This window comes from Choristoneura fumiferana, chromosome 27 (genome assembly GCF_025370935.1).
Source record: "Choristoneura fumiferana chromosome 27, NRCan_CFum_1, whole genome shotgun sequence".
Classification (NCBI taxonomy): Eukaryota; Metazoa; Arthropoda; class Insecta; order Lepidoptera; family Tortricidae; genus Choristoneura; species Choristoneura fumiferana.
Window position 1 is genome coordinate 9,115,138 of NC_133498.1, and position 21,644 is coordinate 9,136,781.

Sequence of the window (21,644 nt, forward strand, 5' to 3'; positions counted from 1 at the left end):
AGAATAATGAATAAGTTGACTTAATTTGTTTGCATCGCACACCTATTTTTCTCCCGTTATCTAATCTAATATCTTGACATTTAAAGCGAATGACCTGCAATGTTACGTGGACGTCAGTGATAATGATAATGAGGCGTGCAAACATGCTTTTGAAAATACTTTAAATGTTGGTCAATATTTGAATTTGTTTTCTCAGTCGGTTTGGTTTGGGTGGAGAGATATTTTTTTTGACTTTTCAACTGAAAAGGAATTTTCGTGATTTGAAAGCTGGTGCTATCAGCATGGTAATGGTACAGGAAGACGAAGTGTTAGGCCTCCCACTAGACGGAATGCTACGCGCAACCGGTGGATGCAAGTGGCTAGCTGTCATTCACTGTGGCGTTTCTAAGGGGGAGGCGTCTTTTCAGAAAATACCTATAATGTTCTGAAGTTCGATACATAATGTAATATACAAATACAACTGAAGTTGATAACAATATTGCTAATATTGTTATTATGGCAGCAGCTTATCAGTCTCTCGAAGGGCCGGCAACGCACCTGTGAAACCCCTCGTGTTGACAGGTGTCTATGGGCGGTGATTGCTCCCCATCAGGTGACCCGCATGCTCGTTCCCCCCCTTATATAAAAAAGCAGGACGGCGCGAAGTCGGGTTTATTCGATGACTAAATGGATTTAGATACACTATGTGTTTAGACGAGGAAAAAACATCCCTGCTTTACGTGCAGTTTTTTTTTCTAGATTTTATTTTATCACTTTGTCAACATATATTCATGCAAAGTTACAGCTACCTAGGCTCCAAGCACTAACATTTTCCAAGCTAACACGCGGGCGGACGAACATGACGAAACTAAGAAACTGTAAGAAAAGTTCTAGTTAAAAATGTCATTTTTAATGAGAATATTTTTTTGCTGACTGTATTTTTTGTTAACTGTATTTGTATGTATTATCACCCATACTACATTTGCATACCAAATTTGAAGTCGATGCCGTTAACCGTTGAAGAGTTCCGTCCTGCGGAGACAATCCTGGCCGGACTACCAGGATGTCACTACCAGATTATTGTATTGTCACGCAATTTACATAAGTATACCAAATTTAAAGTCAATCCAACTACTGGAAGTTGGTCGAATTTAACTTGCAAGATTTGATTACAGACAGACACAACGGGACAGGTGAAACTAAATAAAAGCTTGTAAAAACAAACAAGACAAAAATACAAGAGTAGGACTACGGAATCCTAAAAATTAACGCCCCTCCGTCGAGTTTGCGAAAGTGCTTTGATCAAGCGATGTCGAAATTTCCTATATTCAAGCCATTTTGCTTAACCCAGTAAGTAACACGTTGTGCTCACTAATCAGACGATATTGCAACGACCGGTGGCGCCATGTCTGGTTTGTAAGCTAATCCGAGAGTATGTCCTATCTTAGTTGTATCTGTGTATTGAAACTGATTGAGTCTATTGTGCTAACAAGTGCAATGAACTCATCTAATTAATAATAATAGTTGTCTATGCAACAAATATGCAACGTAGAGTAGGGCGCCCTGAGGCACGGTGGACGGACAACCTTACGAGGGTCGCATGGAAGAGGCCTATGTCTGGCAGTGGAATGCTGTAGGCTGATGCTGATCAATTGCTTAGGGAATCACTTCTTGGGGGGCACCATAAACAGCACCAAAAAAATTTGGTAGCACAAAAAAGGTGCTTACGGCTGCTGGTTAAAGCTGGTTACGGCTACTTATAGAAAGGGGGGGGGTTGCATGGTGGTGATAGTTGTGTTTATGTGATTTGAGTGTGTTCTTACAGCGTGGAGGCGGTGGAGCTGCATGAAACACATTTGTTGCGTATTTGTGCTATCGTAAGGCCGCGAGTGAGCAAAGTAATTGTTTATAGTTAATTTTACAGCTAGTGTGTCCTAAAAAAGTCTATAGATGAATCAACTTCATATGTTTACAATAAAGAGGCCAATGACAGTTCGCCTAGGAGTCGATAAGAATAGATTAGATATCGTTAGCAAATAGATAGTTTACTATTGTTAGGAAAAAAACGTCGGATTAGTAGGATTTGTAACTTTGATTTGTTAGGAAGTTTTATGAAAATGCTACGCAATGACATTTTGGAAGCTATAAAAAGGATTGAGGATGCAGGTCAAGCAGGTATGTTGTTTAGATTAATATTACTAATTACAAATTAAAAAAAATATTTATTGCTACCAAAAACAATCCTTAAAGGTAAAAAGTTAAACAGAAAGTAATAAAAATAATGAAAAATGTGAGTAAATTAAAAACTGGACATATTATACTATCAACACAACCAATACTACTAAGGATGTAGTGTTTCAATGGGTCCCGGTCTCACATGTGCTGGATATTGAGGTCCAGCGCTGATTTTCAGACTGGGTCCTAGCCCTCATTATCAGCTCGGTCTATGTACGTGCCACTGCAGGGCACAGGCCTCAGAATGAGTTCCCACGCGGGCCCAGTGCAGATTGGGAGCTTCAAACACATACACACACACACACACACACACACACACACACACACACACACACACACACACACACACACACACACACACACACACACACACACACACCATTAAATTTCTTCGCCGGTGAATGCAGGTTTTCTCACGAAGTGATCCTTACCGTAAAAGAACTCGTGGTAAATTTCAAATGTAATTTCGCACATAAATTCCGAAAAACTCAGAGGTGTGGTGTGACCCTTGATTAGAACCAATCGCTCTGTTTGAGAGGCCATAGGTCAAACCACTAGGCCACTACTGCTTACTACAATCTACATGATATTGAATAGAAACTTATTCAATTTGCACAGAAATACTTATTCCTATATTGATGATCGAAGTTCCTATTCGATGCCCCGGTTATAAGCTTTTATTTAACTGCCCTGTTTGTTGGGTCAAATTTCGCAAGTTCATTTCGAGCCACTTCCAATGCTGATTGACTTGAAATTTCGTTCGTGAAACTAAATGTACAGACAACAAAAATAAGATTGTGTTAAAAATATATTTTTTAACAAAAGGTTATTTTAATTACAAAAAGCCGTCGCCACTTTATCCAAGCCAGTACGAACAGTTAGTACAGATCAGTCAACGTCGTTGGTCACACTTTGGAAGTTCGCAACGCGCGCCGAACGTTGTTTAAATTTAAATTTCGAATTTATAATTTTCGAACATTATATTTTTTTTATTGCATTGTGCCAGCGTGAGTGATGTGACGCTGCGGTTTGCGGTTTATCGAATTTTTAAGCGTTTTGAATCAAAGCTGTGTTTTTAAAAGTGTTTTTTTTTTGTGTGTCCTATGGATTTTTGTGGTGGCGTTTTTGTGTAGAAATTTTAAATGAAGCTTTGTTTTTGAGCTATTTTTGTTGTTGCCCATTGCTTCTTCAAGTTACATAAATGAAATGACGACCGGATAGACAAGTGGTCAGAGAACTGGACTACAAAGCTGGAGCTCCCAGCTTCGATCCCCGGCCAAAGCAGACACGCTCCACTGTCGTGTCTACACACGCGCACAGCAAATCGTTTCAAACTATGCGACATTGCTCTGCATTGCAGTGTGGACAATCACATTCGCCGTTGCTCGAAGGCGAAGTTTTAATATCGCGATAGAATTATTGCGGCCGTAGCATATCTATGAAAATACGAATGTTTGTTCTCGATATCGAAAATACAAACTGAAATATAGATGCACAGAAAAACTAGAAAAATAAGACCAGCGCTGGGAATCGAACCCAGGTCCTCGGCATTCCGTGCCGTGTGCTATACCGCTATCGTTGTCCAGCGGTGGTGTAGCGGTATAGCACACGGCACGGAATGCCGAGGACCTGGGTTCGATTCCCAGCGCTGGTCTTATTTTTCTGGTTTTTCTGTGCATCTATATTTCAGTTTGTATTTTCGATATAGGTTTTACGGGATGACCGTAAAAGTAACAAAAAATTTGGAATTGAATTAAAAAATACAAAAAGATTCCAAAAAAACAATCTTTGTTTGTTCTCGAGTCTTGGCTGTTTAAAATGTATTATAATATGTTTATTATTGTCTGGTACCCTAACACATAGCTCGCATATAGCACGGAGAACAGATGGTCGTTGGGGCCGAAAGGTTCTCGAGTGGAGACCGCGGATCGGCAAGCGCAGCGTAGGATCCACAAACGAGATGGGCGGATGACCTGGTTAAACGGTGGTTCACGGTGGATGCAGGCCGCTGCCAACCGAGGCAACTGGAGGTCTATGGAGGCCTATGTCCAACAGTGGACGTCCTATGGCTGATACGATGATGATGATGATGACCTTAACACAAGATGTGCTTACTTTGGGACTAGGTCAATGTTTTAAAATGTTCTTCGAGCTATCGCCAGTGGCTAGTTTTTCGGCGAATTTCCGTATTCCTGATTTATATTTATTTAGTTTCACCTGTTCCGTTGTCTGTCTGTCTGTCTGTCTGTAATCAAATCTTGCAAGTTAAACTTGATGAACTTCCAGGAGTCAGTCAGACTTATGTAAATCGCGTGACAATACAATAATCTGGTAGTGACATCCTGGTAGTCCGGCCAGGATCGTCTCCGCAGGACGGAACTCTTCAACGGTTAATGGCATCGACTTGAAATTCGGTGTGCAAATGTAGTTTGGGGGAAAATGCAAGTACAGTCAGCAAAAAAAGCTTGTATTAAAAATATATTTTTTATGGTTATTTTTATATCAGAAACTCGGAGCATAGCTCTCTTTTCTTAACTTCGTTGTGTGACTCTTAAACCACTCAGATTTAATGACATTGATCATGATGTTTAGTTGTGTGCGTGTTTCGCATTCGACATGATCATCATCATCATCCCAGCCTATATACGTCCCACTGCTGGGCACAGGCCTCCTCTCAGAATGAGAGCTTGGACCGTAGTTCCCAAGCGGGCCCAGTGCGGATTGGGAACTTCACACACACCATTGAATTGCTTCGCAGTTTGTGCAGGTTTCCTCACGATGTTTTCCTTCAGCGTAAAGCTCGTGGTAAATTTCAAATGTAATGTCGCACATGGATTACGAAAAACTCAGAGGTGCGAGCCGGGGTTTGAACCCACGATTCTCTGCTTGAGAGGCCATTAGGTCAGACCCCTCGGCCACCACGGCTTTTTTTTGGCATGAGATTGTAGAAACGTAAAATTTTGACTTTAGTAGGTGTATTTTGTATACTCGTAGGTAGTGCCACCAGAGTTGAGGTCACGCTCACAAGAACGTCATGTAATGACAGTGGGATTTTGACATTCACTCATTCATTTCATCCAGTCTACTTTCCTGGATTGTTGTGTGAAGATATCAGTATTATAGAATTTCGAATCAGTAGCCCAACATCCTGGGGTGGGCACTAGACCATACTGGGGGGGGGCACGTGCTACCCGGCCCCCCCTCTATATACGCCTATGTTCTAAACAAGTTCCTATCAAATGAATATGTTGCTAAGTCGAACTTTCAAGTTGACAGACACGTCTATTGGCATTATTGTTTTGTGACATGCAAACGATTATCAACTTTAGGGTTAGGGTGGTAGACCACATATTTGGCTGATGGTACATGGGTCGGCGGAAATAATATGGCCTACAATCATAAAAAATAGTACCTGGGCTTTTCCCAGAGATAAAAGCAAGCTAGATCGATTTGTCATCCCCAAAAACCCCTACATACCAAATTTCATCGAAATCGTTAGGGCCGTTTCCGAGATGGATCCCCGAAATATAAATATAGGTATATATACATACAAGAATTGCTCGTTTAAAAGGTGTTGAATCCGGCACTGGCACCACCTAAATATACCTACATTCAGAAGTATCTACTAATTTTATGTTGACTGACACCTTACACGTCTTAGATATCATATCGGAATTGATTATGAAAAGTTTCCACCCTGATTCAGTTACCTGGGCGACCGAGCTTCGCTGCGAATCAACTCCATAGTGTGTATGATACATTTTATGGAGTCTTTTTGTATTTTTTATTTCAACTCCAAATTTGTTACTTTTACGGGTATGGATGCACAGAAAAACCAGAAAAAGAGACCAGCACTAAAAATAAGCAACCAGAGATATGTATGCATAGGAAAAATTCGTGTCTAGATTCCTGTCCAGCAGTGGTGTAGGGGTTATAGCACGCAGCACGGAATGCTGAGGACCTGGGTTCGATTCCCAGTGCTGGTCTCTTTTTCTGGTTTTTCTGTGCATCCATGTCTCAGTTTGTATTTTCCATAGTGTGTGTAAAGTTCCCAATCCGCACTGGGCCCGCGTGGGAACTACAAACGTTCTCATTCTGAAATGCCTGTGCCCAGCATTGGGCATATAGGCTGGGATGATGACGTAGTAATAGTATATTGTGTTGTGTGTTTAATAATGGACTTTATTAAGCCCGTCCGCACATTTGTTCAGATGTGGGCTGACCTATAAACGGACGGACGGTGTTATGCAACATGGGTAGTGATTTATTGATTTGCAATGCAAATAAACGTTTCTAGTAAGCGAGTGCATACTTCAAGACAGTTTTTCAACCCCCGATGCAAAAAGAGGGTATTAAAACAATTACTTTGCTCACCCGCGACCTTATGCAAGAGATGTGTGTTCATGCAGTTCTACCTTCACAGTGTAAGAACACACACAAATCACAAACCCATCTATCACCACCACACTAACGCGTTTCGAACTCAATCACAGCTCATCTTCAGAGCAACACTCTGCTCTGCGAAGAGATTCTATGATGCGTAAAGTTCCCAATCCAGCAATGGGACGTATATTTTTACACAAAACAACTTGCATAACACCATTCATCAGGAATAAGTACTCCAATAACTCTTAAGGCAGTTTAACGACTAAGCCCGCATGCCGTCCCTCTCACACGCTGCTATTGAGAAAGAGACAGAAACTGGTATTTCGGGAACGTACTAAGCTCGTAATTCTATTTTCTGAAATGCAAATTGGCTTCAAGGATTATTCGGAATGAATTAAATGTTTTGGATATATGGAATTATGGACTGACAGATAGATGAACAGACATCATAAATTATTAGACGACCTGTTTATAAGAATTTGACAATCGGATAGCCAAGTGTTAGAGAATCTGAGTACGAAGCTTGAGGTCCCAGGTTCGAGCCCAAGTCGAGGCAGATCTTTGTATGGATAATACGAATGTTGTGGCCATCTTTTGTGCTTGCTATCATTGCATTTCTTGACGCTGTTCCTCAACTGATTTGTCATTCATCATCGATAGTCATAATCTTGGATCTCCCAAAAACACATAGTTACAGTTACAGTTAAAGTGTGGAGGTGGAGGAACTGCATGAACACGCATGTTTTGCATAAGCTTAGCTATCGTAAGGTCGCGGGTGAGCAAGGAAATTCTTTTAGTTCATTAAATAAATAAATAAATAAATATAACGGGACAATTAACACCAATTAACCTAGTCCCAAAGTAAGCTTAGCAAAGCTTTGTGTTATGGGTACTAAGCAACGGATAAATATAATTATTTAGATAGATACATACTTAAATACATATTAAACACCCAAGACCCGAGAACAAACATTCGTATTTTTCATAAAAATATCTGCCCCGACACGGGGAATTGAACCCTCAAGCTTCGTAGTCAGGTTCTCTAACCACTAAGCCATCTGGTCGTCATTGATATGGACCTCCGCAAAGTAACGCCTGATTCAATAAATTATTCTCCCAAAAACGTTTCTCGTAATTTAGTTTGTCTTAAAAAACTTTTGCATAACGTTTTTACTGCATAACAGTCTATTGTCTTGTCGCTAAGCATAATACTGGACTGTCATAAATATATCTTAAAAACTCGATAGATTGAAGACACAGTTACGGTCGGAACTGAGTTCAGATGCAGTCTCTAACCGGCAGTTGCCCTTGACCTCAACTTGACCTCGACCTTGAACTTGACCTCGCTCTGTTGTCTGAAATCCATTGCCTATCAGCGTGGTTTCCTTCCTACACTGCGCCAGGCGTGCACATTACGAGATGAAGTCTCTAACCCGCAGTTGCCCTTGACTTCAACTCGACCTCGACCTTGAACTTGACCTCGCCGTATTGGTCAAAATCCATTGCGTGGCTTTCACCGAGCCAGGCTTCATAGATATTGCTGGAGGCGTCATCATCGATAACAAATATAGCTTACAATTACTCAATGCCGGATAAGGGTATCCTCAAGGTTACCAGCATGGAGACGGTGGCCGAGGAATCGAAGCCGACACTCAAAAAACGACATTCCGTCATCTCTGGGAGAAGTGAAGTTTGTAAGTCATCACTTAAAAGAACATGCAACATGCAATGACTGTCATTTCTAAGGTCATTATCAATGTCAAAGTGGAAAGGGTGACCTATTCTTATGTCATTATTAGATTGTCATTCTTATGTGTTGATATTGATATGGATACATCTTGATAATTTAGATTTATGAAATATGCAAATTGAAGTGGCAATGGGCAGGCGACATCGCTCGAAGAACAGATAACCGTTGGGGGAGAAAAGTCCACCACGCAAAAGGCGACCACGAACCGGGAGACGAAGCGTTGGCAGGCCTCCCACCAGGTGGACTGACGGCATCGTGAGAGTGGCGGGAAACCGGTGGATGCAAGTGGCGAGTTGTCGTTCATTGTGGCGTTCTAAGGGGGAGGTCTTTGTCCAGCAGTGGACGTCTTCCGGCTGATGATGATGATGATGAATTTAGATTTAAATGATGTTCAAAGTCAAATGGTTTTATTGTTTGTGAGGATGGTTACATTACATTGTTGGTACCACAGAGTACATATATAAGTTGGTACAGATAACAGTTTTATTACGTCAAACTAAACACTTACTTACTTTCACCCCCTTGTTACTAACAACCTCCAGCTCAAACGTAACTCCAGCATCTATAATATCAACAGTTTCTCCATTTCCCCAGGGTCTTCATCAGAAGAAGACGAAGGTATCCAGCCCCATGAGAAGGCTATAGCGGCCGGCACACCCAACCCGAATCACTGCGTGCGGAACATAGAACAGCATGCCTTCGGGAGAAGGGAGATTGAGATTGCGGAGCAAGAAATGCCAGGGATCATGGCGCTTAGAGCTAGGGCTAAGGAAGACAAGCCTCTTAAGGATGCTAAGGTAAGCCATGCCTTATACAGATCTTATATTGGGAGGGTGCGAAGTACTAGGTGGGGGTGATGAAATCTATCGCAGCGCTCATGGTGGCCAAAAGTAGAAATAGTTCTGGCTCTGTCATCTGTCATACTCATATGAATCTGTCATTAGCAAAGCAATTTGTATAGACTTTTCTCAAAAATGACCGTAACAGTTGACATTATTCTTTACATATCAGAAGCTACCTTTAATAAATAAGTGAATAAACTTTAATGGCTAAAGCTACAAAACAACAATATTTTATCAGCAACAGCAACCATTTGGTAGTAGGTAGGTACCTCTTTGTTCAATCTTTAGTGATATTTTTGTTTAGTTTGTTTTAAGTTGGCTTGAAAAAGTGCCTACTTACTTATAAACAAACATTTGAGCAAACTTAGTTACTTAGGCAATTGTAATTTGTTTTAAAATGGGTCTAAAGTGTTTACTTTTAGGTGAATTAAACGGTATTCAGTCAATAAGAAATCGACTTTGATTGTAAACAATTCGAAAATCTACTAAATAAGTACCTCATATTAAATATAATGACCCGGATACCTCACGTCTTAAATCGAGTTTAGCTCGACATGTTTCGGGCTAATCCGTAGCCCTTCGTCTTCGGATCATTATATTTAATATGAGTGAGTCTCACGGTAGTTTCATGTTCAAAATAAGTACCTACCTACCTGTCGCAAAACTATATTCCTTTAGATGCCCTAAAATCCTTGTTAAACCTAACAATCTTCTTCTCATTATGCACCTGCTACTCTTACAGAGTATTTAACTATATGATGGTTTAAATTAAATGCAAGATAATGGGTTCTTACCTTTCAATACCTATCATTCGGAAGGTTGAAAAATGATAATTCCGATTCTTTTATCTTTTTTTTATTTATACAGCCGTAAACAATTTCGAAGTCATAGTTTGCAAAAAAAATAAGTTGGTAGGTACCTACACAAAACACGCGCGACGCGTCCAGCATGCGAGCTAAGCGGCAACTCACTGCCGTGCACCCAATGGTTAGGTGCGCCGGCCGAACGCACCTAAACTGCGGAGTGTCCAACCCCTGATAATACCTAAACTTCAAAATCACTTAAATACTTAAAAACTTAAATCACTTAAGTTAAAATACTTAAATTTGTATGTTGAACAGGAACAATACTAAAAGTCAATAATCGATATCAATTTTCTCAAAATACCCCCGTGAAAAAAAATTAGGCATTTTGCCTTTTGGGTGTTTTCGGTTCGAGTTGTTTTAATATTTTGTCATTTCTGTCATTCGGTATTTGAATGAATTGTGCATTTCAATCTTTAGGTATTTAGAGAATATGACATTTTAAATCAAAGTCATAATGAATTTCGTTCAAATGAACGAAATACAAGAAGCAATTTGACATTTTAGGTATTATGAGCCCGTGGTAATTTGAAAATTAGGGGTATTAGTGAATAAGGTATTATGAAATTTTGTGGTTTTAAGCCCAAAGCCAAAATACTCTCACATGCTGAATATCCCTTTTATCCAACAGATAGTTGGCTGTACCCACATCAATGCGCAGACGGCGGTCCTGATAGAGACGCTGGCGGCGCTCGGGGCGACGGTTCGCTGGGCGGCGTGTAACATATACAGCACGCAGAATGAAGTCGCTGCGGCTTTGGCTCATGCAGGTAATCCATCTTATCGTTAGGGGTCCTTGCGGATACACTTCGACCCGTAGGGATCTTTTGTGTAAATACTAAATACGTGTTTAGGTAATCCATACTAATATTATAAATGCGAAAGTGTGTGTTTGTGTGTATGTTTGTCCGTCTTTAGGATCGACGTGATTTTTGGCATAGAGATATTTATGGGCCAGAGAAAATGCACAGTTCCTGAGGGAACAGCGCGCGATAACCGAATTCCACGCGGGCGAAGCCGCGGGCAAAAGCTAGTAATATAATATGTCATCTAAAAATAATTACTTTGCTCAATCGCGACCTTACGATAGTTATCTACCACATTAGTGCAACATCAGCCTCTGAACGGCTGTTTTGCTCTGAGGATGGAGTGTGGATGAGTTCGAAACGTGTCAGCGTAGTTTGGTGGAGGTAAAAGTTGGGTTTGTGTGATTTGTGTGTGTTCTTACAGCGTGGAGGTGGATGAGCTGTATGAACACACATTTATTTGTTGCATAGAGGTAGCCATCATAAAGTCGCGGGTGACCAAAGTAATTGTTTGTAGTTGATATGGACTAGTGATGCAACAGACCTCTGTTTCTGTTTCCGCAACTGCGGATGTTCCGCGAGCTTTTTAACATCCATTTTCGCTTCTGTTTCTGCAACTTTTATAAGGGAAATATAATCGGAAGTTTACGACGGCGAGTGACAGTTGACACTCAGGTCTCTCTTAGCGGCCAAATTACTTTTCATAAAATATCACTTACTATAACTTAATTTTGAATATTAATAAAATGTAAATTTGCAGTATTGTTTTCTATTGTGTACCTATTTCTTTTTCTAATCTAGGTTTGGTGTGTAAGTATTTGATATAAAAAAATATATTTGTAAAAAAAGCTTTTTTTTTTTCATAGTATTTACACTTCCGTTTCTGCAACCGTCTCCGTTTCTGCTAAAATTTACTTTTGACATCCTGTTTCCGTTTCTGATTCCGCAAAACTTCCGTTGCATCACTAATATGGACCTCCACAAAGTAACGCCTGATTAAATAAATTATTTAGTACGGATTATATGTTGCTGCGTCTATGTATGTTATCGGGCTTTAAATAATTGTGAAATAATCTTACGTATTGTCTTGTTAAGTATTGCGAATTGTTATTACCCCATTGTTTCATTTTCCCATAGTTAATACAATGTTATTGTGACTATAGTATAACCTTGACTCTGATTGTAACATATTACTTAGTTAAACCACAAGGGATTTAAGACAGGAGTATACAACAGCTTACAGAAGTACACAGCCACCTTGGTATATAGGAAATGCACTTTTAATTGAGTTTATCGATATGGGAGCTCACTGTCTGTTGTTAAATTTTTTCCCTCTAAATTTCGATGTCTGGGCACGTGATTGTTTGTTTTTAATGAACTAAAATAATTTCCTTGCTCACCCGCGACCTTACGATAGCTAAGCTTATGGCAAAATATGCGTGTTCATGCAGTTCCTCCACCTCCACACTGTAAGAACACACACAAATCACACAAACCCATCTATCACCACCACCACACTACACTGACGCGTTTCGAACTCAACCAGAGCTCATCTTCAGAGTGACACAACCGTACACCATGCTACCAGTTGTTAGACCAACAACAACTGGGTCTAACAACTGGTAGCATGGTGTACGGGTGTACGGTGGGTGTTGTGGTTAGACCAACAACAACAACTGGGTCTAACAACTGGTAGCATGGTGTACGGTGGTGTTACTCTGAAGATGAGCTCTGGTTGAGTTCGAAACGCGTCAGTGTAGTGTTGTGGTGGTGTTAGATGGGTTTGTGTGATTTGTGTGTGTTCTTACAGTGTGGAGGTGGAGGACCTGCATGAACACGCATATTTTGCATAAGCTTAGCTAACGTAAGGTCGCGGGTGAGCAAGGAAAATTATTTTAGTTCATTGATATGGACCTCCGCAAAGTAACGCCTGATTCAATAAATTGTTTGTTTTTACTTATTTTGAGTGTTGAGGGCAATGGCGCTCATTGGGGGAGACCTATGTCCAGCAGTGGACTGCTATAGACTGACGACATATTGGAATATACTACTTGTTCGAGTTGAGACACTTTGTATAGAGGCAATGTATAGGGTGCATGATTCAATTAATGTATTGAGCGCTTCATATCGCCAACAAACTGGTAATAGTTTGGCGATAGCAAATTTTTTTATATAAGCATGTGCCGTTTGATTAAATAAATAAATAAAAAAGAAAATATTATGATTGGTTTTTGGAGTCTTTTTGTATTTTTTATTTCAACTCCAAATTTGTTACTTTTACGGGTATCCCGTGAAACCATATCGAAAATACAAACTGGGACATGGATGCACAGAAAAACCAGCAGCAGTGGTTTAGGGTTTATAGCATGTAGCACGGATTGCTGAGGACCTGGGTTCGATTCCCAGTGCTGGTCTCTTTTTCTGGTTTTCTGTGCGTCCATGTCTCAGTTTGTGTTTTCGGGAAGAAAATATTAGTGCGATTTTTGATCTATGTTATTCTTTCATCTACAGGCTTCTCGGTATTCGCATGGCGCGGTGAAAGCGAGGAAGCATTCTGGTGGTGCATTGATCAATGCTGCTCCGCTCCCGGCTGGCAGCCCAACATGATATTAGACGACGGTGGCGACGCCACTCATCTTATGTTGAAGAAACACGCTGCAGCGTTCAAGCAAATCAAAGGTGGGCTCTTCAACTGTTTTGTTGCATCGTTCTACAATACCGTTTTCTTGTGGAGTAGACGGAGCAAAGATACTAGCTGATGGTGGTGACGCTATTACATAGATATCTGCTTTCAAAATCAATATCAACCCAACATGATATTAGACGATGGTGGCGACTCCGCCCATCCATGCTGAAGAAACCCTACCTTTGGCCTTTGCGCTCATCTGTGCTTAACATCAGGTGAGATAGGGGTAAATCATGGTCGGTTTTATGTAAAGAAAAACACGCTGCAGCGTTCAAGCAGATCAAGGGTGGGCTCTTTGACTGTTTTGTTTCATCGTTCTACAATCCCGTTTTCTTGTGGAGTAGACGGAGCAAAGATACTAGCCGAAGGTGGTGATTCTATCTTTATTATCTGCTTTCGACAAAGATGAATGTATTTTGAAGGAAGTCAATCAAACTCACACTGAGAATGACACAATAATTGGCAAGTGAGTGCACAGACGAGAGTGCTCCTATAACAGTAACAGTACTTGGTAGTGTCATATTGATCCGTTCTACTACAACGTTTTTGTGTGGTGAGAACGAAGAAGCCTTCTTGTGGTGCATTGACATTGAAATGTAGGCTCTTTAAGAGCTTTTATACCTGCTGAACTGGCAACGTTGCATTTGTGTTAGTTTTTCTCGATTATTCCATAAACATTGAAGGAAAATTAAAGTTTTTGTCTGATGGAACACTTCTTTATATATAAGTTAATGTGTCTAGTCCAATAATTATTCCTTATAGACTTTTATTTTCTTTAAAAACCGTTTATAAACATTAATTCGTTTTTATAGAATATAAAAGTCTATCACGAATAATTATTGCAGTAGACACATTAACTTATATATAAAGAAGAGTTCTATCAGACAACATTTTTAATTTTCATTCAATTTTTATGGAATAATCGAGAAAAACTAACAAAAATGCAACGTTGCCAGCTTAGCAGGTATAAACGCTCTTCACTGTTTTTAGAATTTGAAACTTAACGTCAATTAGTGAAATTTGACATTAGCTTTGACGTATGGCTTATCTTCTATCGTTCTTATAGCCCGTTTTCTTGTGGAGTAGACGGAGCAAGGATACTATCCGATGGTGGTGACGCCATTCTATTGGTATCTGCTTTCGACGAAGATGACTGTATTTGAGGGCAGGCAGTCGTACTCATACTGCGAATAATACAAATTTATAAATGTACAGAAGTCAGAGTACATATAGCAGTAATTGTACTTGCTAGTGTAATATTGATCCGTTATACTACACCATTTTTGTGTGGCAGAGTAAAGAAACATTCTGGTTGGTTGGGTTCTAGATACGTTTTTTCCAAGTTATTGTGAATTGTTGTTGTTGTGATAATGAAACAACTAAAGTTACTAAAACTGAAACTAGAGTTAGTTTTCACGCAATATTGTTTTGTTTCTATATTAGCTATAAAATAGACTTTTGTTAGGTCTCTAAAATAGTTGCACTGACTGCCCAAGTACCATTTTTTGCCCATATTATTTAATGTCTTTTTCAGATCTTGACTCTCAAAATGTTATCTTTTCTATATATAGCACATTTTTGTATTATCTATCTCTTTCAGGCATAGTAGAAGAAAGCGTGACGGGCGTGCACAGGCTGTATCAACTCAGCAAAGCAGGCAAACTGTGCGTTCCTGCCATGAACGTCAACGATTCTGTCACTAAGACAAAGTTTGACAACCTCTATTCTTGCCGGTAAGTAGGTGACTTAAGGTGACTTAACACTAACAGTAATATTGTTACGTTCGTGGGGTGGGTTCGTGATTGAAAAGCACTTTTAACACCGATGAATAAGAGTAGGATTTATTTTCACACTGTTACTTAACTTTACAAAACACTTAAAAACAGTTCACAGTAATTTCGCACTCGAAAACTCACTTACAAGTCGCTTTGATTCTCTTCGATGTTTATCGCTCGGTATCGCATTCGAAACTGTCTCCGCCGCAACCTCACGCGGCTTATATACCCCCGTGAATCGGTCCACAAAGTTCGAGAACAGTCCAGCTAGGACGTCATACCTACATCTCGAATGTTCCGGAAACGAGTAGAGTGTCTGTCTCTTTCATGTGCTATCTCTCTCACACAGTTACTAGAATATTCCGGAAACAGGATCATCAGTCTGTTTCTCTCACACATATAGGCTATCCTTGTCACACACCTTCTCGAATGTTCTCAGTATAGCTGTCTCTTTCTAATCGTGCTATCTCTTTCACTCCTATGGAAAATTTCGCCATATACTGAAATGTACTTCAGAGGCCCATAAGGGGTCCTGAAAACGCCTGAAAACGGGTTTTCATATGGCGTCATCGGATAGAGGGTGGCCTGAAACGGACTGAAAACATGTTTCAGGCGCCTGAAAACGACGGTAACTTGGGTGAAATTTGATAAACTAATATGTGATAGAGCATCCTCTGAAACGGCCTGAAACCGTATTCCAGCCTACTGAAAACGCCTCCAATGGGTCGAAAAGCACGATCAAAGTTTCCACCTAACCCACCGCCGTAACACTGCCCCCTCCTAAGACATGCTCGTCCCGAGCATCATTAGATCCATGGTATTTGGCCAACGATCAACATGAACAATCTTACAGGGCTACGCGCGTTACGCTGTATCCGGTATGTGACATCGTTGATCCTAGTGACTACTTTGTACGGCCCTTCCCAACTCGGTGATAATTTCGGGGACTTCCCTTTTTTTCGCATAGGTTATGTAGCCACACCAACGATCCTTCCTCAAATCTCGTCTGGTTAGACTTCCGGTCATATCTGGTCTTCATCTTTTCGCTGGCCTGCAGTCCGTGTTCACGAACATGATTGTGAACACCATCAATCCGGTTTCGCAGTTCACTTGCATATTCTGAAATCGTCTTTGGTGCATCTGGAGGTCGTCCTGTCAGTAGATCCGCAGGTAACCGCAATTCTCTTCCAAAATTAGCACACGCAGGTGTCACGGCCGTGCTTTCGTGAACTGCGGTCCGATATGACATTAAAAAGAGTGGAATATGCCTGTCCCAATCTTTTTGATGGCTGTCAACTACTTTGGCCAAATGTCGTTCCAGAGTCTGATTGAATCTCTCGACCATCCCGTCTGACTGTGGATGATAGGACGTAGTCCGAGTTTTATGAATCCCATGACTCGGCAAGTCTCCTGAAACACCAGAGATTCAAATTTCTTCCCTGATCGCTGTGGATCTCAAGAGGTACTCCATACCGACAAAATACTTCAGCCACTACCGTTTCCGCTACTGTGACTGCCTCTTGATTTGGAATGGCAAACACTTCAGGCCATTTGGTGAAATAGTCCATGACCACAAGGATGTACTTGTTTCCGCGGTCAGAGATCGGGAACGGCCCTGCGACGTCCAAAGCAATTCTTTCCCAAGGTGCCCCCACATTATAAACTTTAAGCGCACCTCTACTGCGTGTATGTGGCCCCTTGACCGACGAGCAGCTAGTACACTTCCTACACCAGTCTTCCACATCTTCCCGACAGTGTATCCAGTAAAAGCGTTGTCGAATCTTCATCAGAGTCCTTTTTACTCCTAGATGCCCGCCGGAAATGCCATCATGAAAGGATCTAAAACATCGCTAACTCTCTTTCTTGGTACGACCACTTGAAGGTGAGCATCTTTTCCGTTCGCTGACTCCCATTTCCTACACAGTACGCCATTGTGCATAATCAGACTTTCCCATTGCGCCCAGTAGCTCTTGGTCACTGTACTCATCGGAGCTACTTCACACCACTTTGGTTTGGGCATTCCACCGTTAATCCAGTCGTAAATGGGTTTTATGTCACGATCTTCCTGTTGTGCTTCTTGCATGACAGCGTCACTCCACTCTTCGCTAACAGTGTCGGTCCTCAACATCTTCACGCAGTCCTTATCCTCTTGTCTTAAACAGTGTTTGCAGTCATCCGGACAAGGCCTTCGGGAGAGGGCATCTGCATTTCCATGTGACTTTCCACTTCGATGCTCGATGGAAAAGTCATATTCCTGCAGTTGTTCGATCCAGCGTGCCACCTGACCCTCGGGGTTTTGAACTCTAACAACCACTTTAAAGCAGCATGGTCAGTCCTGATTCGGAACTTGCGTCCAAGCAAATATTTGCTGAAATGCTGCAAAGTTTTAACGACTGCCAGCAATTCTCTCCGAGTGACGCAGTAATTTCTCTCGGGTTTCGATAACGATTTACTGAAATAGGCTATCACAACTTCCTGATCTCCTTTGTTTTGTGACAAGACTCCTCCGATGCCAGTATTGCTTGCATCAGTGTCAACAACAAACTCGTTATCCGGGTCGGGATATTCCAAAATCGGTGTTTCACAAAGTCTCTGTTTGAGATCTGAGAAGGCTGCTGCACACTGATCATCCCAATTAAATGGTCGTTTCTCTTCCGTCAGCTGGTGCAAAGGCTTTGCTATATCCGAGAAGTTCTTCACAAATCGTCGATAGTACGAGCAAAGTCCTAAAAAGGCACGCACTGCTGTCTTGTCTTTCGGTGTTGGCCAGTCCTTAACTGCACTTATCTTCTCAGGTCTGTCTGGATGCCTTCTGATGAAATTACATGTCCCAAGTAGTTAACCTTACGCTTGAAGAATGAGCATTTCTTCGGACTTAGTTTTAAATTTGCGTCACGCAACTTGGACAAAACTTGCTCCAGTTTCTTAAGGTGGTCATCGAAATTTTTACCTACAATTATGATGTCATCCAGATACACTAGGCAAGTATCACCCAGGAGCCGGCAAGTATTTGCTCCATTAACCTCTCAAAAGTTGCCGGTGCATTGCACAACCCAAACGGCATAACATTAAACTGCCAAAGTCCTTACCAGTTGAGAAGGCTGTTTTCTCTTTATCTTTGTCCTTAATTTCCACTTGCCAGTATCCACTTTTCAAATCCAAGGTGGAAAACCATTTCATGCCGTTTAAAGTGTCCAAAGTGTCGTCTATCCTCGGCAATGGATAACTGTCCTTCTTGGTCACGTCGTTGAGTCTACGATAGTCAACGCAAAATCTCATAGTTCCATCCTTCTTTTTCACCAAAGACTACTGGAGAACACCAAGGGCTGGTCGACGGTTCTATTACTTTGTCCCTCCTCATTTCCTTGATCATGTCTTCGACTTCTTTTTCTCGAGCTACTGGAACTCGCCGAGGTCGCTGTCGAATAGGCATGACATCTCCAGTGTCGATCTCGTGCTGCACTACTCCAGTTCTCCCGATATCACTGTCATGTGCAGAGAAGACACTCCTATAGCGCTTTAGTAGATTACGCGCCTTTAGAAGTTCTTCCTCCGTGAGATCATTCTCGCAGTTTTCCAATAATTTTCCAATATCCACAACTTCTTCTTGCAACTTTCTCGTTTTGACCATGGCAACTCCGTATCCATGAGATTGCCTCGCATTCCCATAAGGTTCCTTTACTTAGGAGTGTGAGTGTCACTTAAATTAAGAACTCTTATAAATGCTGCGGATGATCATTACCACTGTGCGAGCTGGTATCCACGGCTTACTGCCAGCTATTTTCTCTATTAGCACGCAGGAATGAGATCCTTGTCTCACACCATGTGGCAACTTCACCGGAACTAGGGCTTGCGATCTCGGTTGAAGTGTAGTCCTTCTAGCGCAGAAGACATGTCCACCCACTTCACCCTCCATAGGAACTTCATAAGCCCCAAATTTCAGCACGCCGCCTTTTAAGTCGATCTTACAATCGTACTTCCTCATAAAATCTAGACCAATAATACAGTCGTCTACGATGTCAGCAATGATGACTTTGTGCCAGTACTTCTTTTCTCCAATCTTTACTGACACTTCTTGCTCCCCTTGGACGGAAATGTTCTGGCCGGTAGCCGTTTGCAGCTGAAGATGCATTGGTCGGACTAGATGATCTCTGATCAGGTGTTTTAGCAGTCGAGAACTGATCACAGTCGAGAAGCTCCGGTGTCGATAGTAAAGGTGACATGGCACTCCACCAATTTCTCCTTTGACAGCCAGACTGTTCCCGTTGTTCGCCTGGGATCATAACTGGGACATTTTGACCACCAGCCAGCACTCGTCCCATAGTCCTGGCTTTTACTCGTTTCCCTGCTGCTGCCGCTCTGGATTACCAGAGCTTGCTGGCCTCTCCATTTGGTCCGAGTCTCGTCGCCTCCAATGTCTTTTCGGGCAGCCAGATTGCATGTGTCCTCGTTCTCCGCAGTTGTAACATCGAGGTCCCGTTTCTCGAGGTGGAGCAATCGGCTCCCTGGCAGCGACTTCGCGTACCCTGAAGGATCTTGTTGGGTCTTGCGTACAGCTTCCACCTCGAGAGCATGGGCAAGCGCATCCTTCAAACTCCCATGGTGACCCAGTCGTACAGCAGCCCTCACTTCAAAGTCTCGAATCCCATCTATGAATGTCTGCACTAGCATTCCATCCGTAAAAGAGGATGAATCTCGGTATGCTTTTTGGACCAGTTTCTCTATTTCTAGGGCCCACTTTTGTAATGACTCATTACGACCCTGGGTCTATCCTTTCAGTTGAGCTCTGTAGACGTGCTCTAGATGACTGTCACCGAAGCGTGCTTCAAGCTTCAAGGAGACGGTCATATGTCTTATCCTTTCCCAACGTTTCCAAGATACTGAGAGCTTCATCCCGTAGCGCCAAACTCAGTGCCGTTTTTGCATAATCCTTGCTCCAGCCATTCGTTTCCGCAACCAACTCGAATTGGTGCTTGTATGCGGCCCATGAAGAGGTACCATCAAATGGTGGTAACTTTAACTTTTCACCTCCTGTGGCTGGTGCACCCGATAAACTGTGGTGCCGTTGGCCACTTTAATTTCCAACTTCTGGAGGCGATTCTCGTGGCCTTCTACCTTTTCGTGACACCGTTGAGGCGCTGTTCGTGATTTTCGACTTTAATGTCAACTGCCACAATTTTATCCTGGACCTCAGCCATCTCCTTTTTCCATTCTGCGGTTGCGTCGTGTACCTCACGGAGGAGTTCGAACTGGTTCTTTTGTTCCTCCTGTAGAATCCTAGCTTGTTCCTCCTGCTTTCTAGCATGTTCCTCCTGCCTTTCTAGCTTGTTCTTTCAGGAGGACCAGAATCGCGTTGACGTCTATTTCCGGCTTTGGGGATACTGCCGCCGCTGTATCTGACGCTGCGGCGGTGTCTGTAGGGTCCCCAGCTGCGGCGCGGCTTCGGGTCTGCATCCTCCTTCTCTTCTTCTCGCGGAGTAAGCGGCATTTCAATCCCACTTCTGACACCAAATGTTACGTTCGTGGGGTGGGTTCGTGATTGAAAAAGCACTTTTAACACCGATGAATAAGAGTAGGATTTATTTTCACACTGTTACTTAACTTTACAAAACACTTAAAAACAGTTCACAGTAATTTCGCACTCGAAAACTCACTTACAAGTCGCTTTGATTCTCTTCGATGTTTATCGCTCGGTATCGCATTCGAAACTGTCTCCGCCGCAACCTCACCGGCTTATATACCCCCGTGAATCGGTCCACAAAGTTCGAGAACAGTCCAGCTAGGACGTCATACCTACATCTCGAATGTTCCGGAAACGAGTAGAGTGTCTCTCTTTCATGTGCTATCTCTCTCACACAGTTACTAGAATATTCCGAAACAGGATCATCACTCTGTTTCTCTCACACATATAGGCTATCCTTGTCACACACCTTCTCGAATGTTCTCAGTATAGCTGTCTCTTTCTAATCGTGCTATCTCTTTCACTCCTATGGAAATTCGCCATATACTGAAATGTACTTCAGAGCCCATAAGGGTCCTGAAAACGCCTGAAAACGGGTTTTCAGTTTATGGCGTCATCGGATAGAGGTGGCCTGAAACGGACTGAAAACATGTTTCAGGCGCCTGAAAACGACGGAACGTGTGAAATTTTGATTAAACTAATATGTGATAGAGCGTCCTCTGAAACGGCCTGAAACAGTATTCCAGCCTGCTGAAAACGCCTCCAATGGGTCGAAAAGCACGATTAAAGTTCCCACCTAACCCACCGCCGTAACAATATGATTAAAAATGACTAAAATCTAACCCACGAGTGCAAGCCAGA

The 21,644-nt window shown here is 42.0% G+C and overlaps 1 protein-coding gene across 5 annotated transcripts in view; it reads left to right on the forward strand.

Annotated features, from left to right (window-relative positions):
- The window catches only part of LOC141443291 (adenosylhomocysteinase-like 1), a 45,269-nt gene that overhangs the window by 10,318 nt on the left and 13,307 nt on the right, over nt 1–21,644 (forward strand). Inside the window, exons 1-6 of one of the 5 annotated variants that reach the window (XM_074108522.1) lie at nt 3,112–3,221; nt 8,126–8,294; nt 8,945–9,147; nt 10,687–10,825; nt 13,373–13,540; nt 15,148–15,280. In XM_074108522.1, the coding sequence (XP_073964623.1) occupies nt 8,186–8,294; nt 8,945–9,147; nt 10,687–10,825; nt 13,373–13,540; nt 15,148–15,280 (752 nt within the window). In that variant the 5' untranslated portion in view covers nt 3,112–3,221; nt 8,126–8,185. Of the gene's footprint in view, nt 1–2,019; nt 2,155–3,111; nt 3,222–7,595; nt 8,295–8,944; nt 9,148–10,686; nt 10,826–13,372; nt 13,541–15,147; nt 15,281–21,644 lie in introns of those variants that run through there. The other 4 variants (XM_074108521.1, XM_074108524.1, XM_074108520.1 and 1 more) reach the window with 4 other exon arrangements.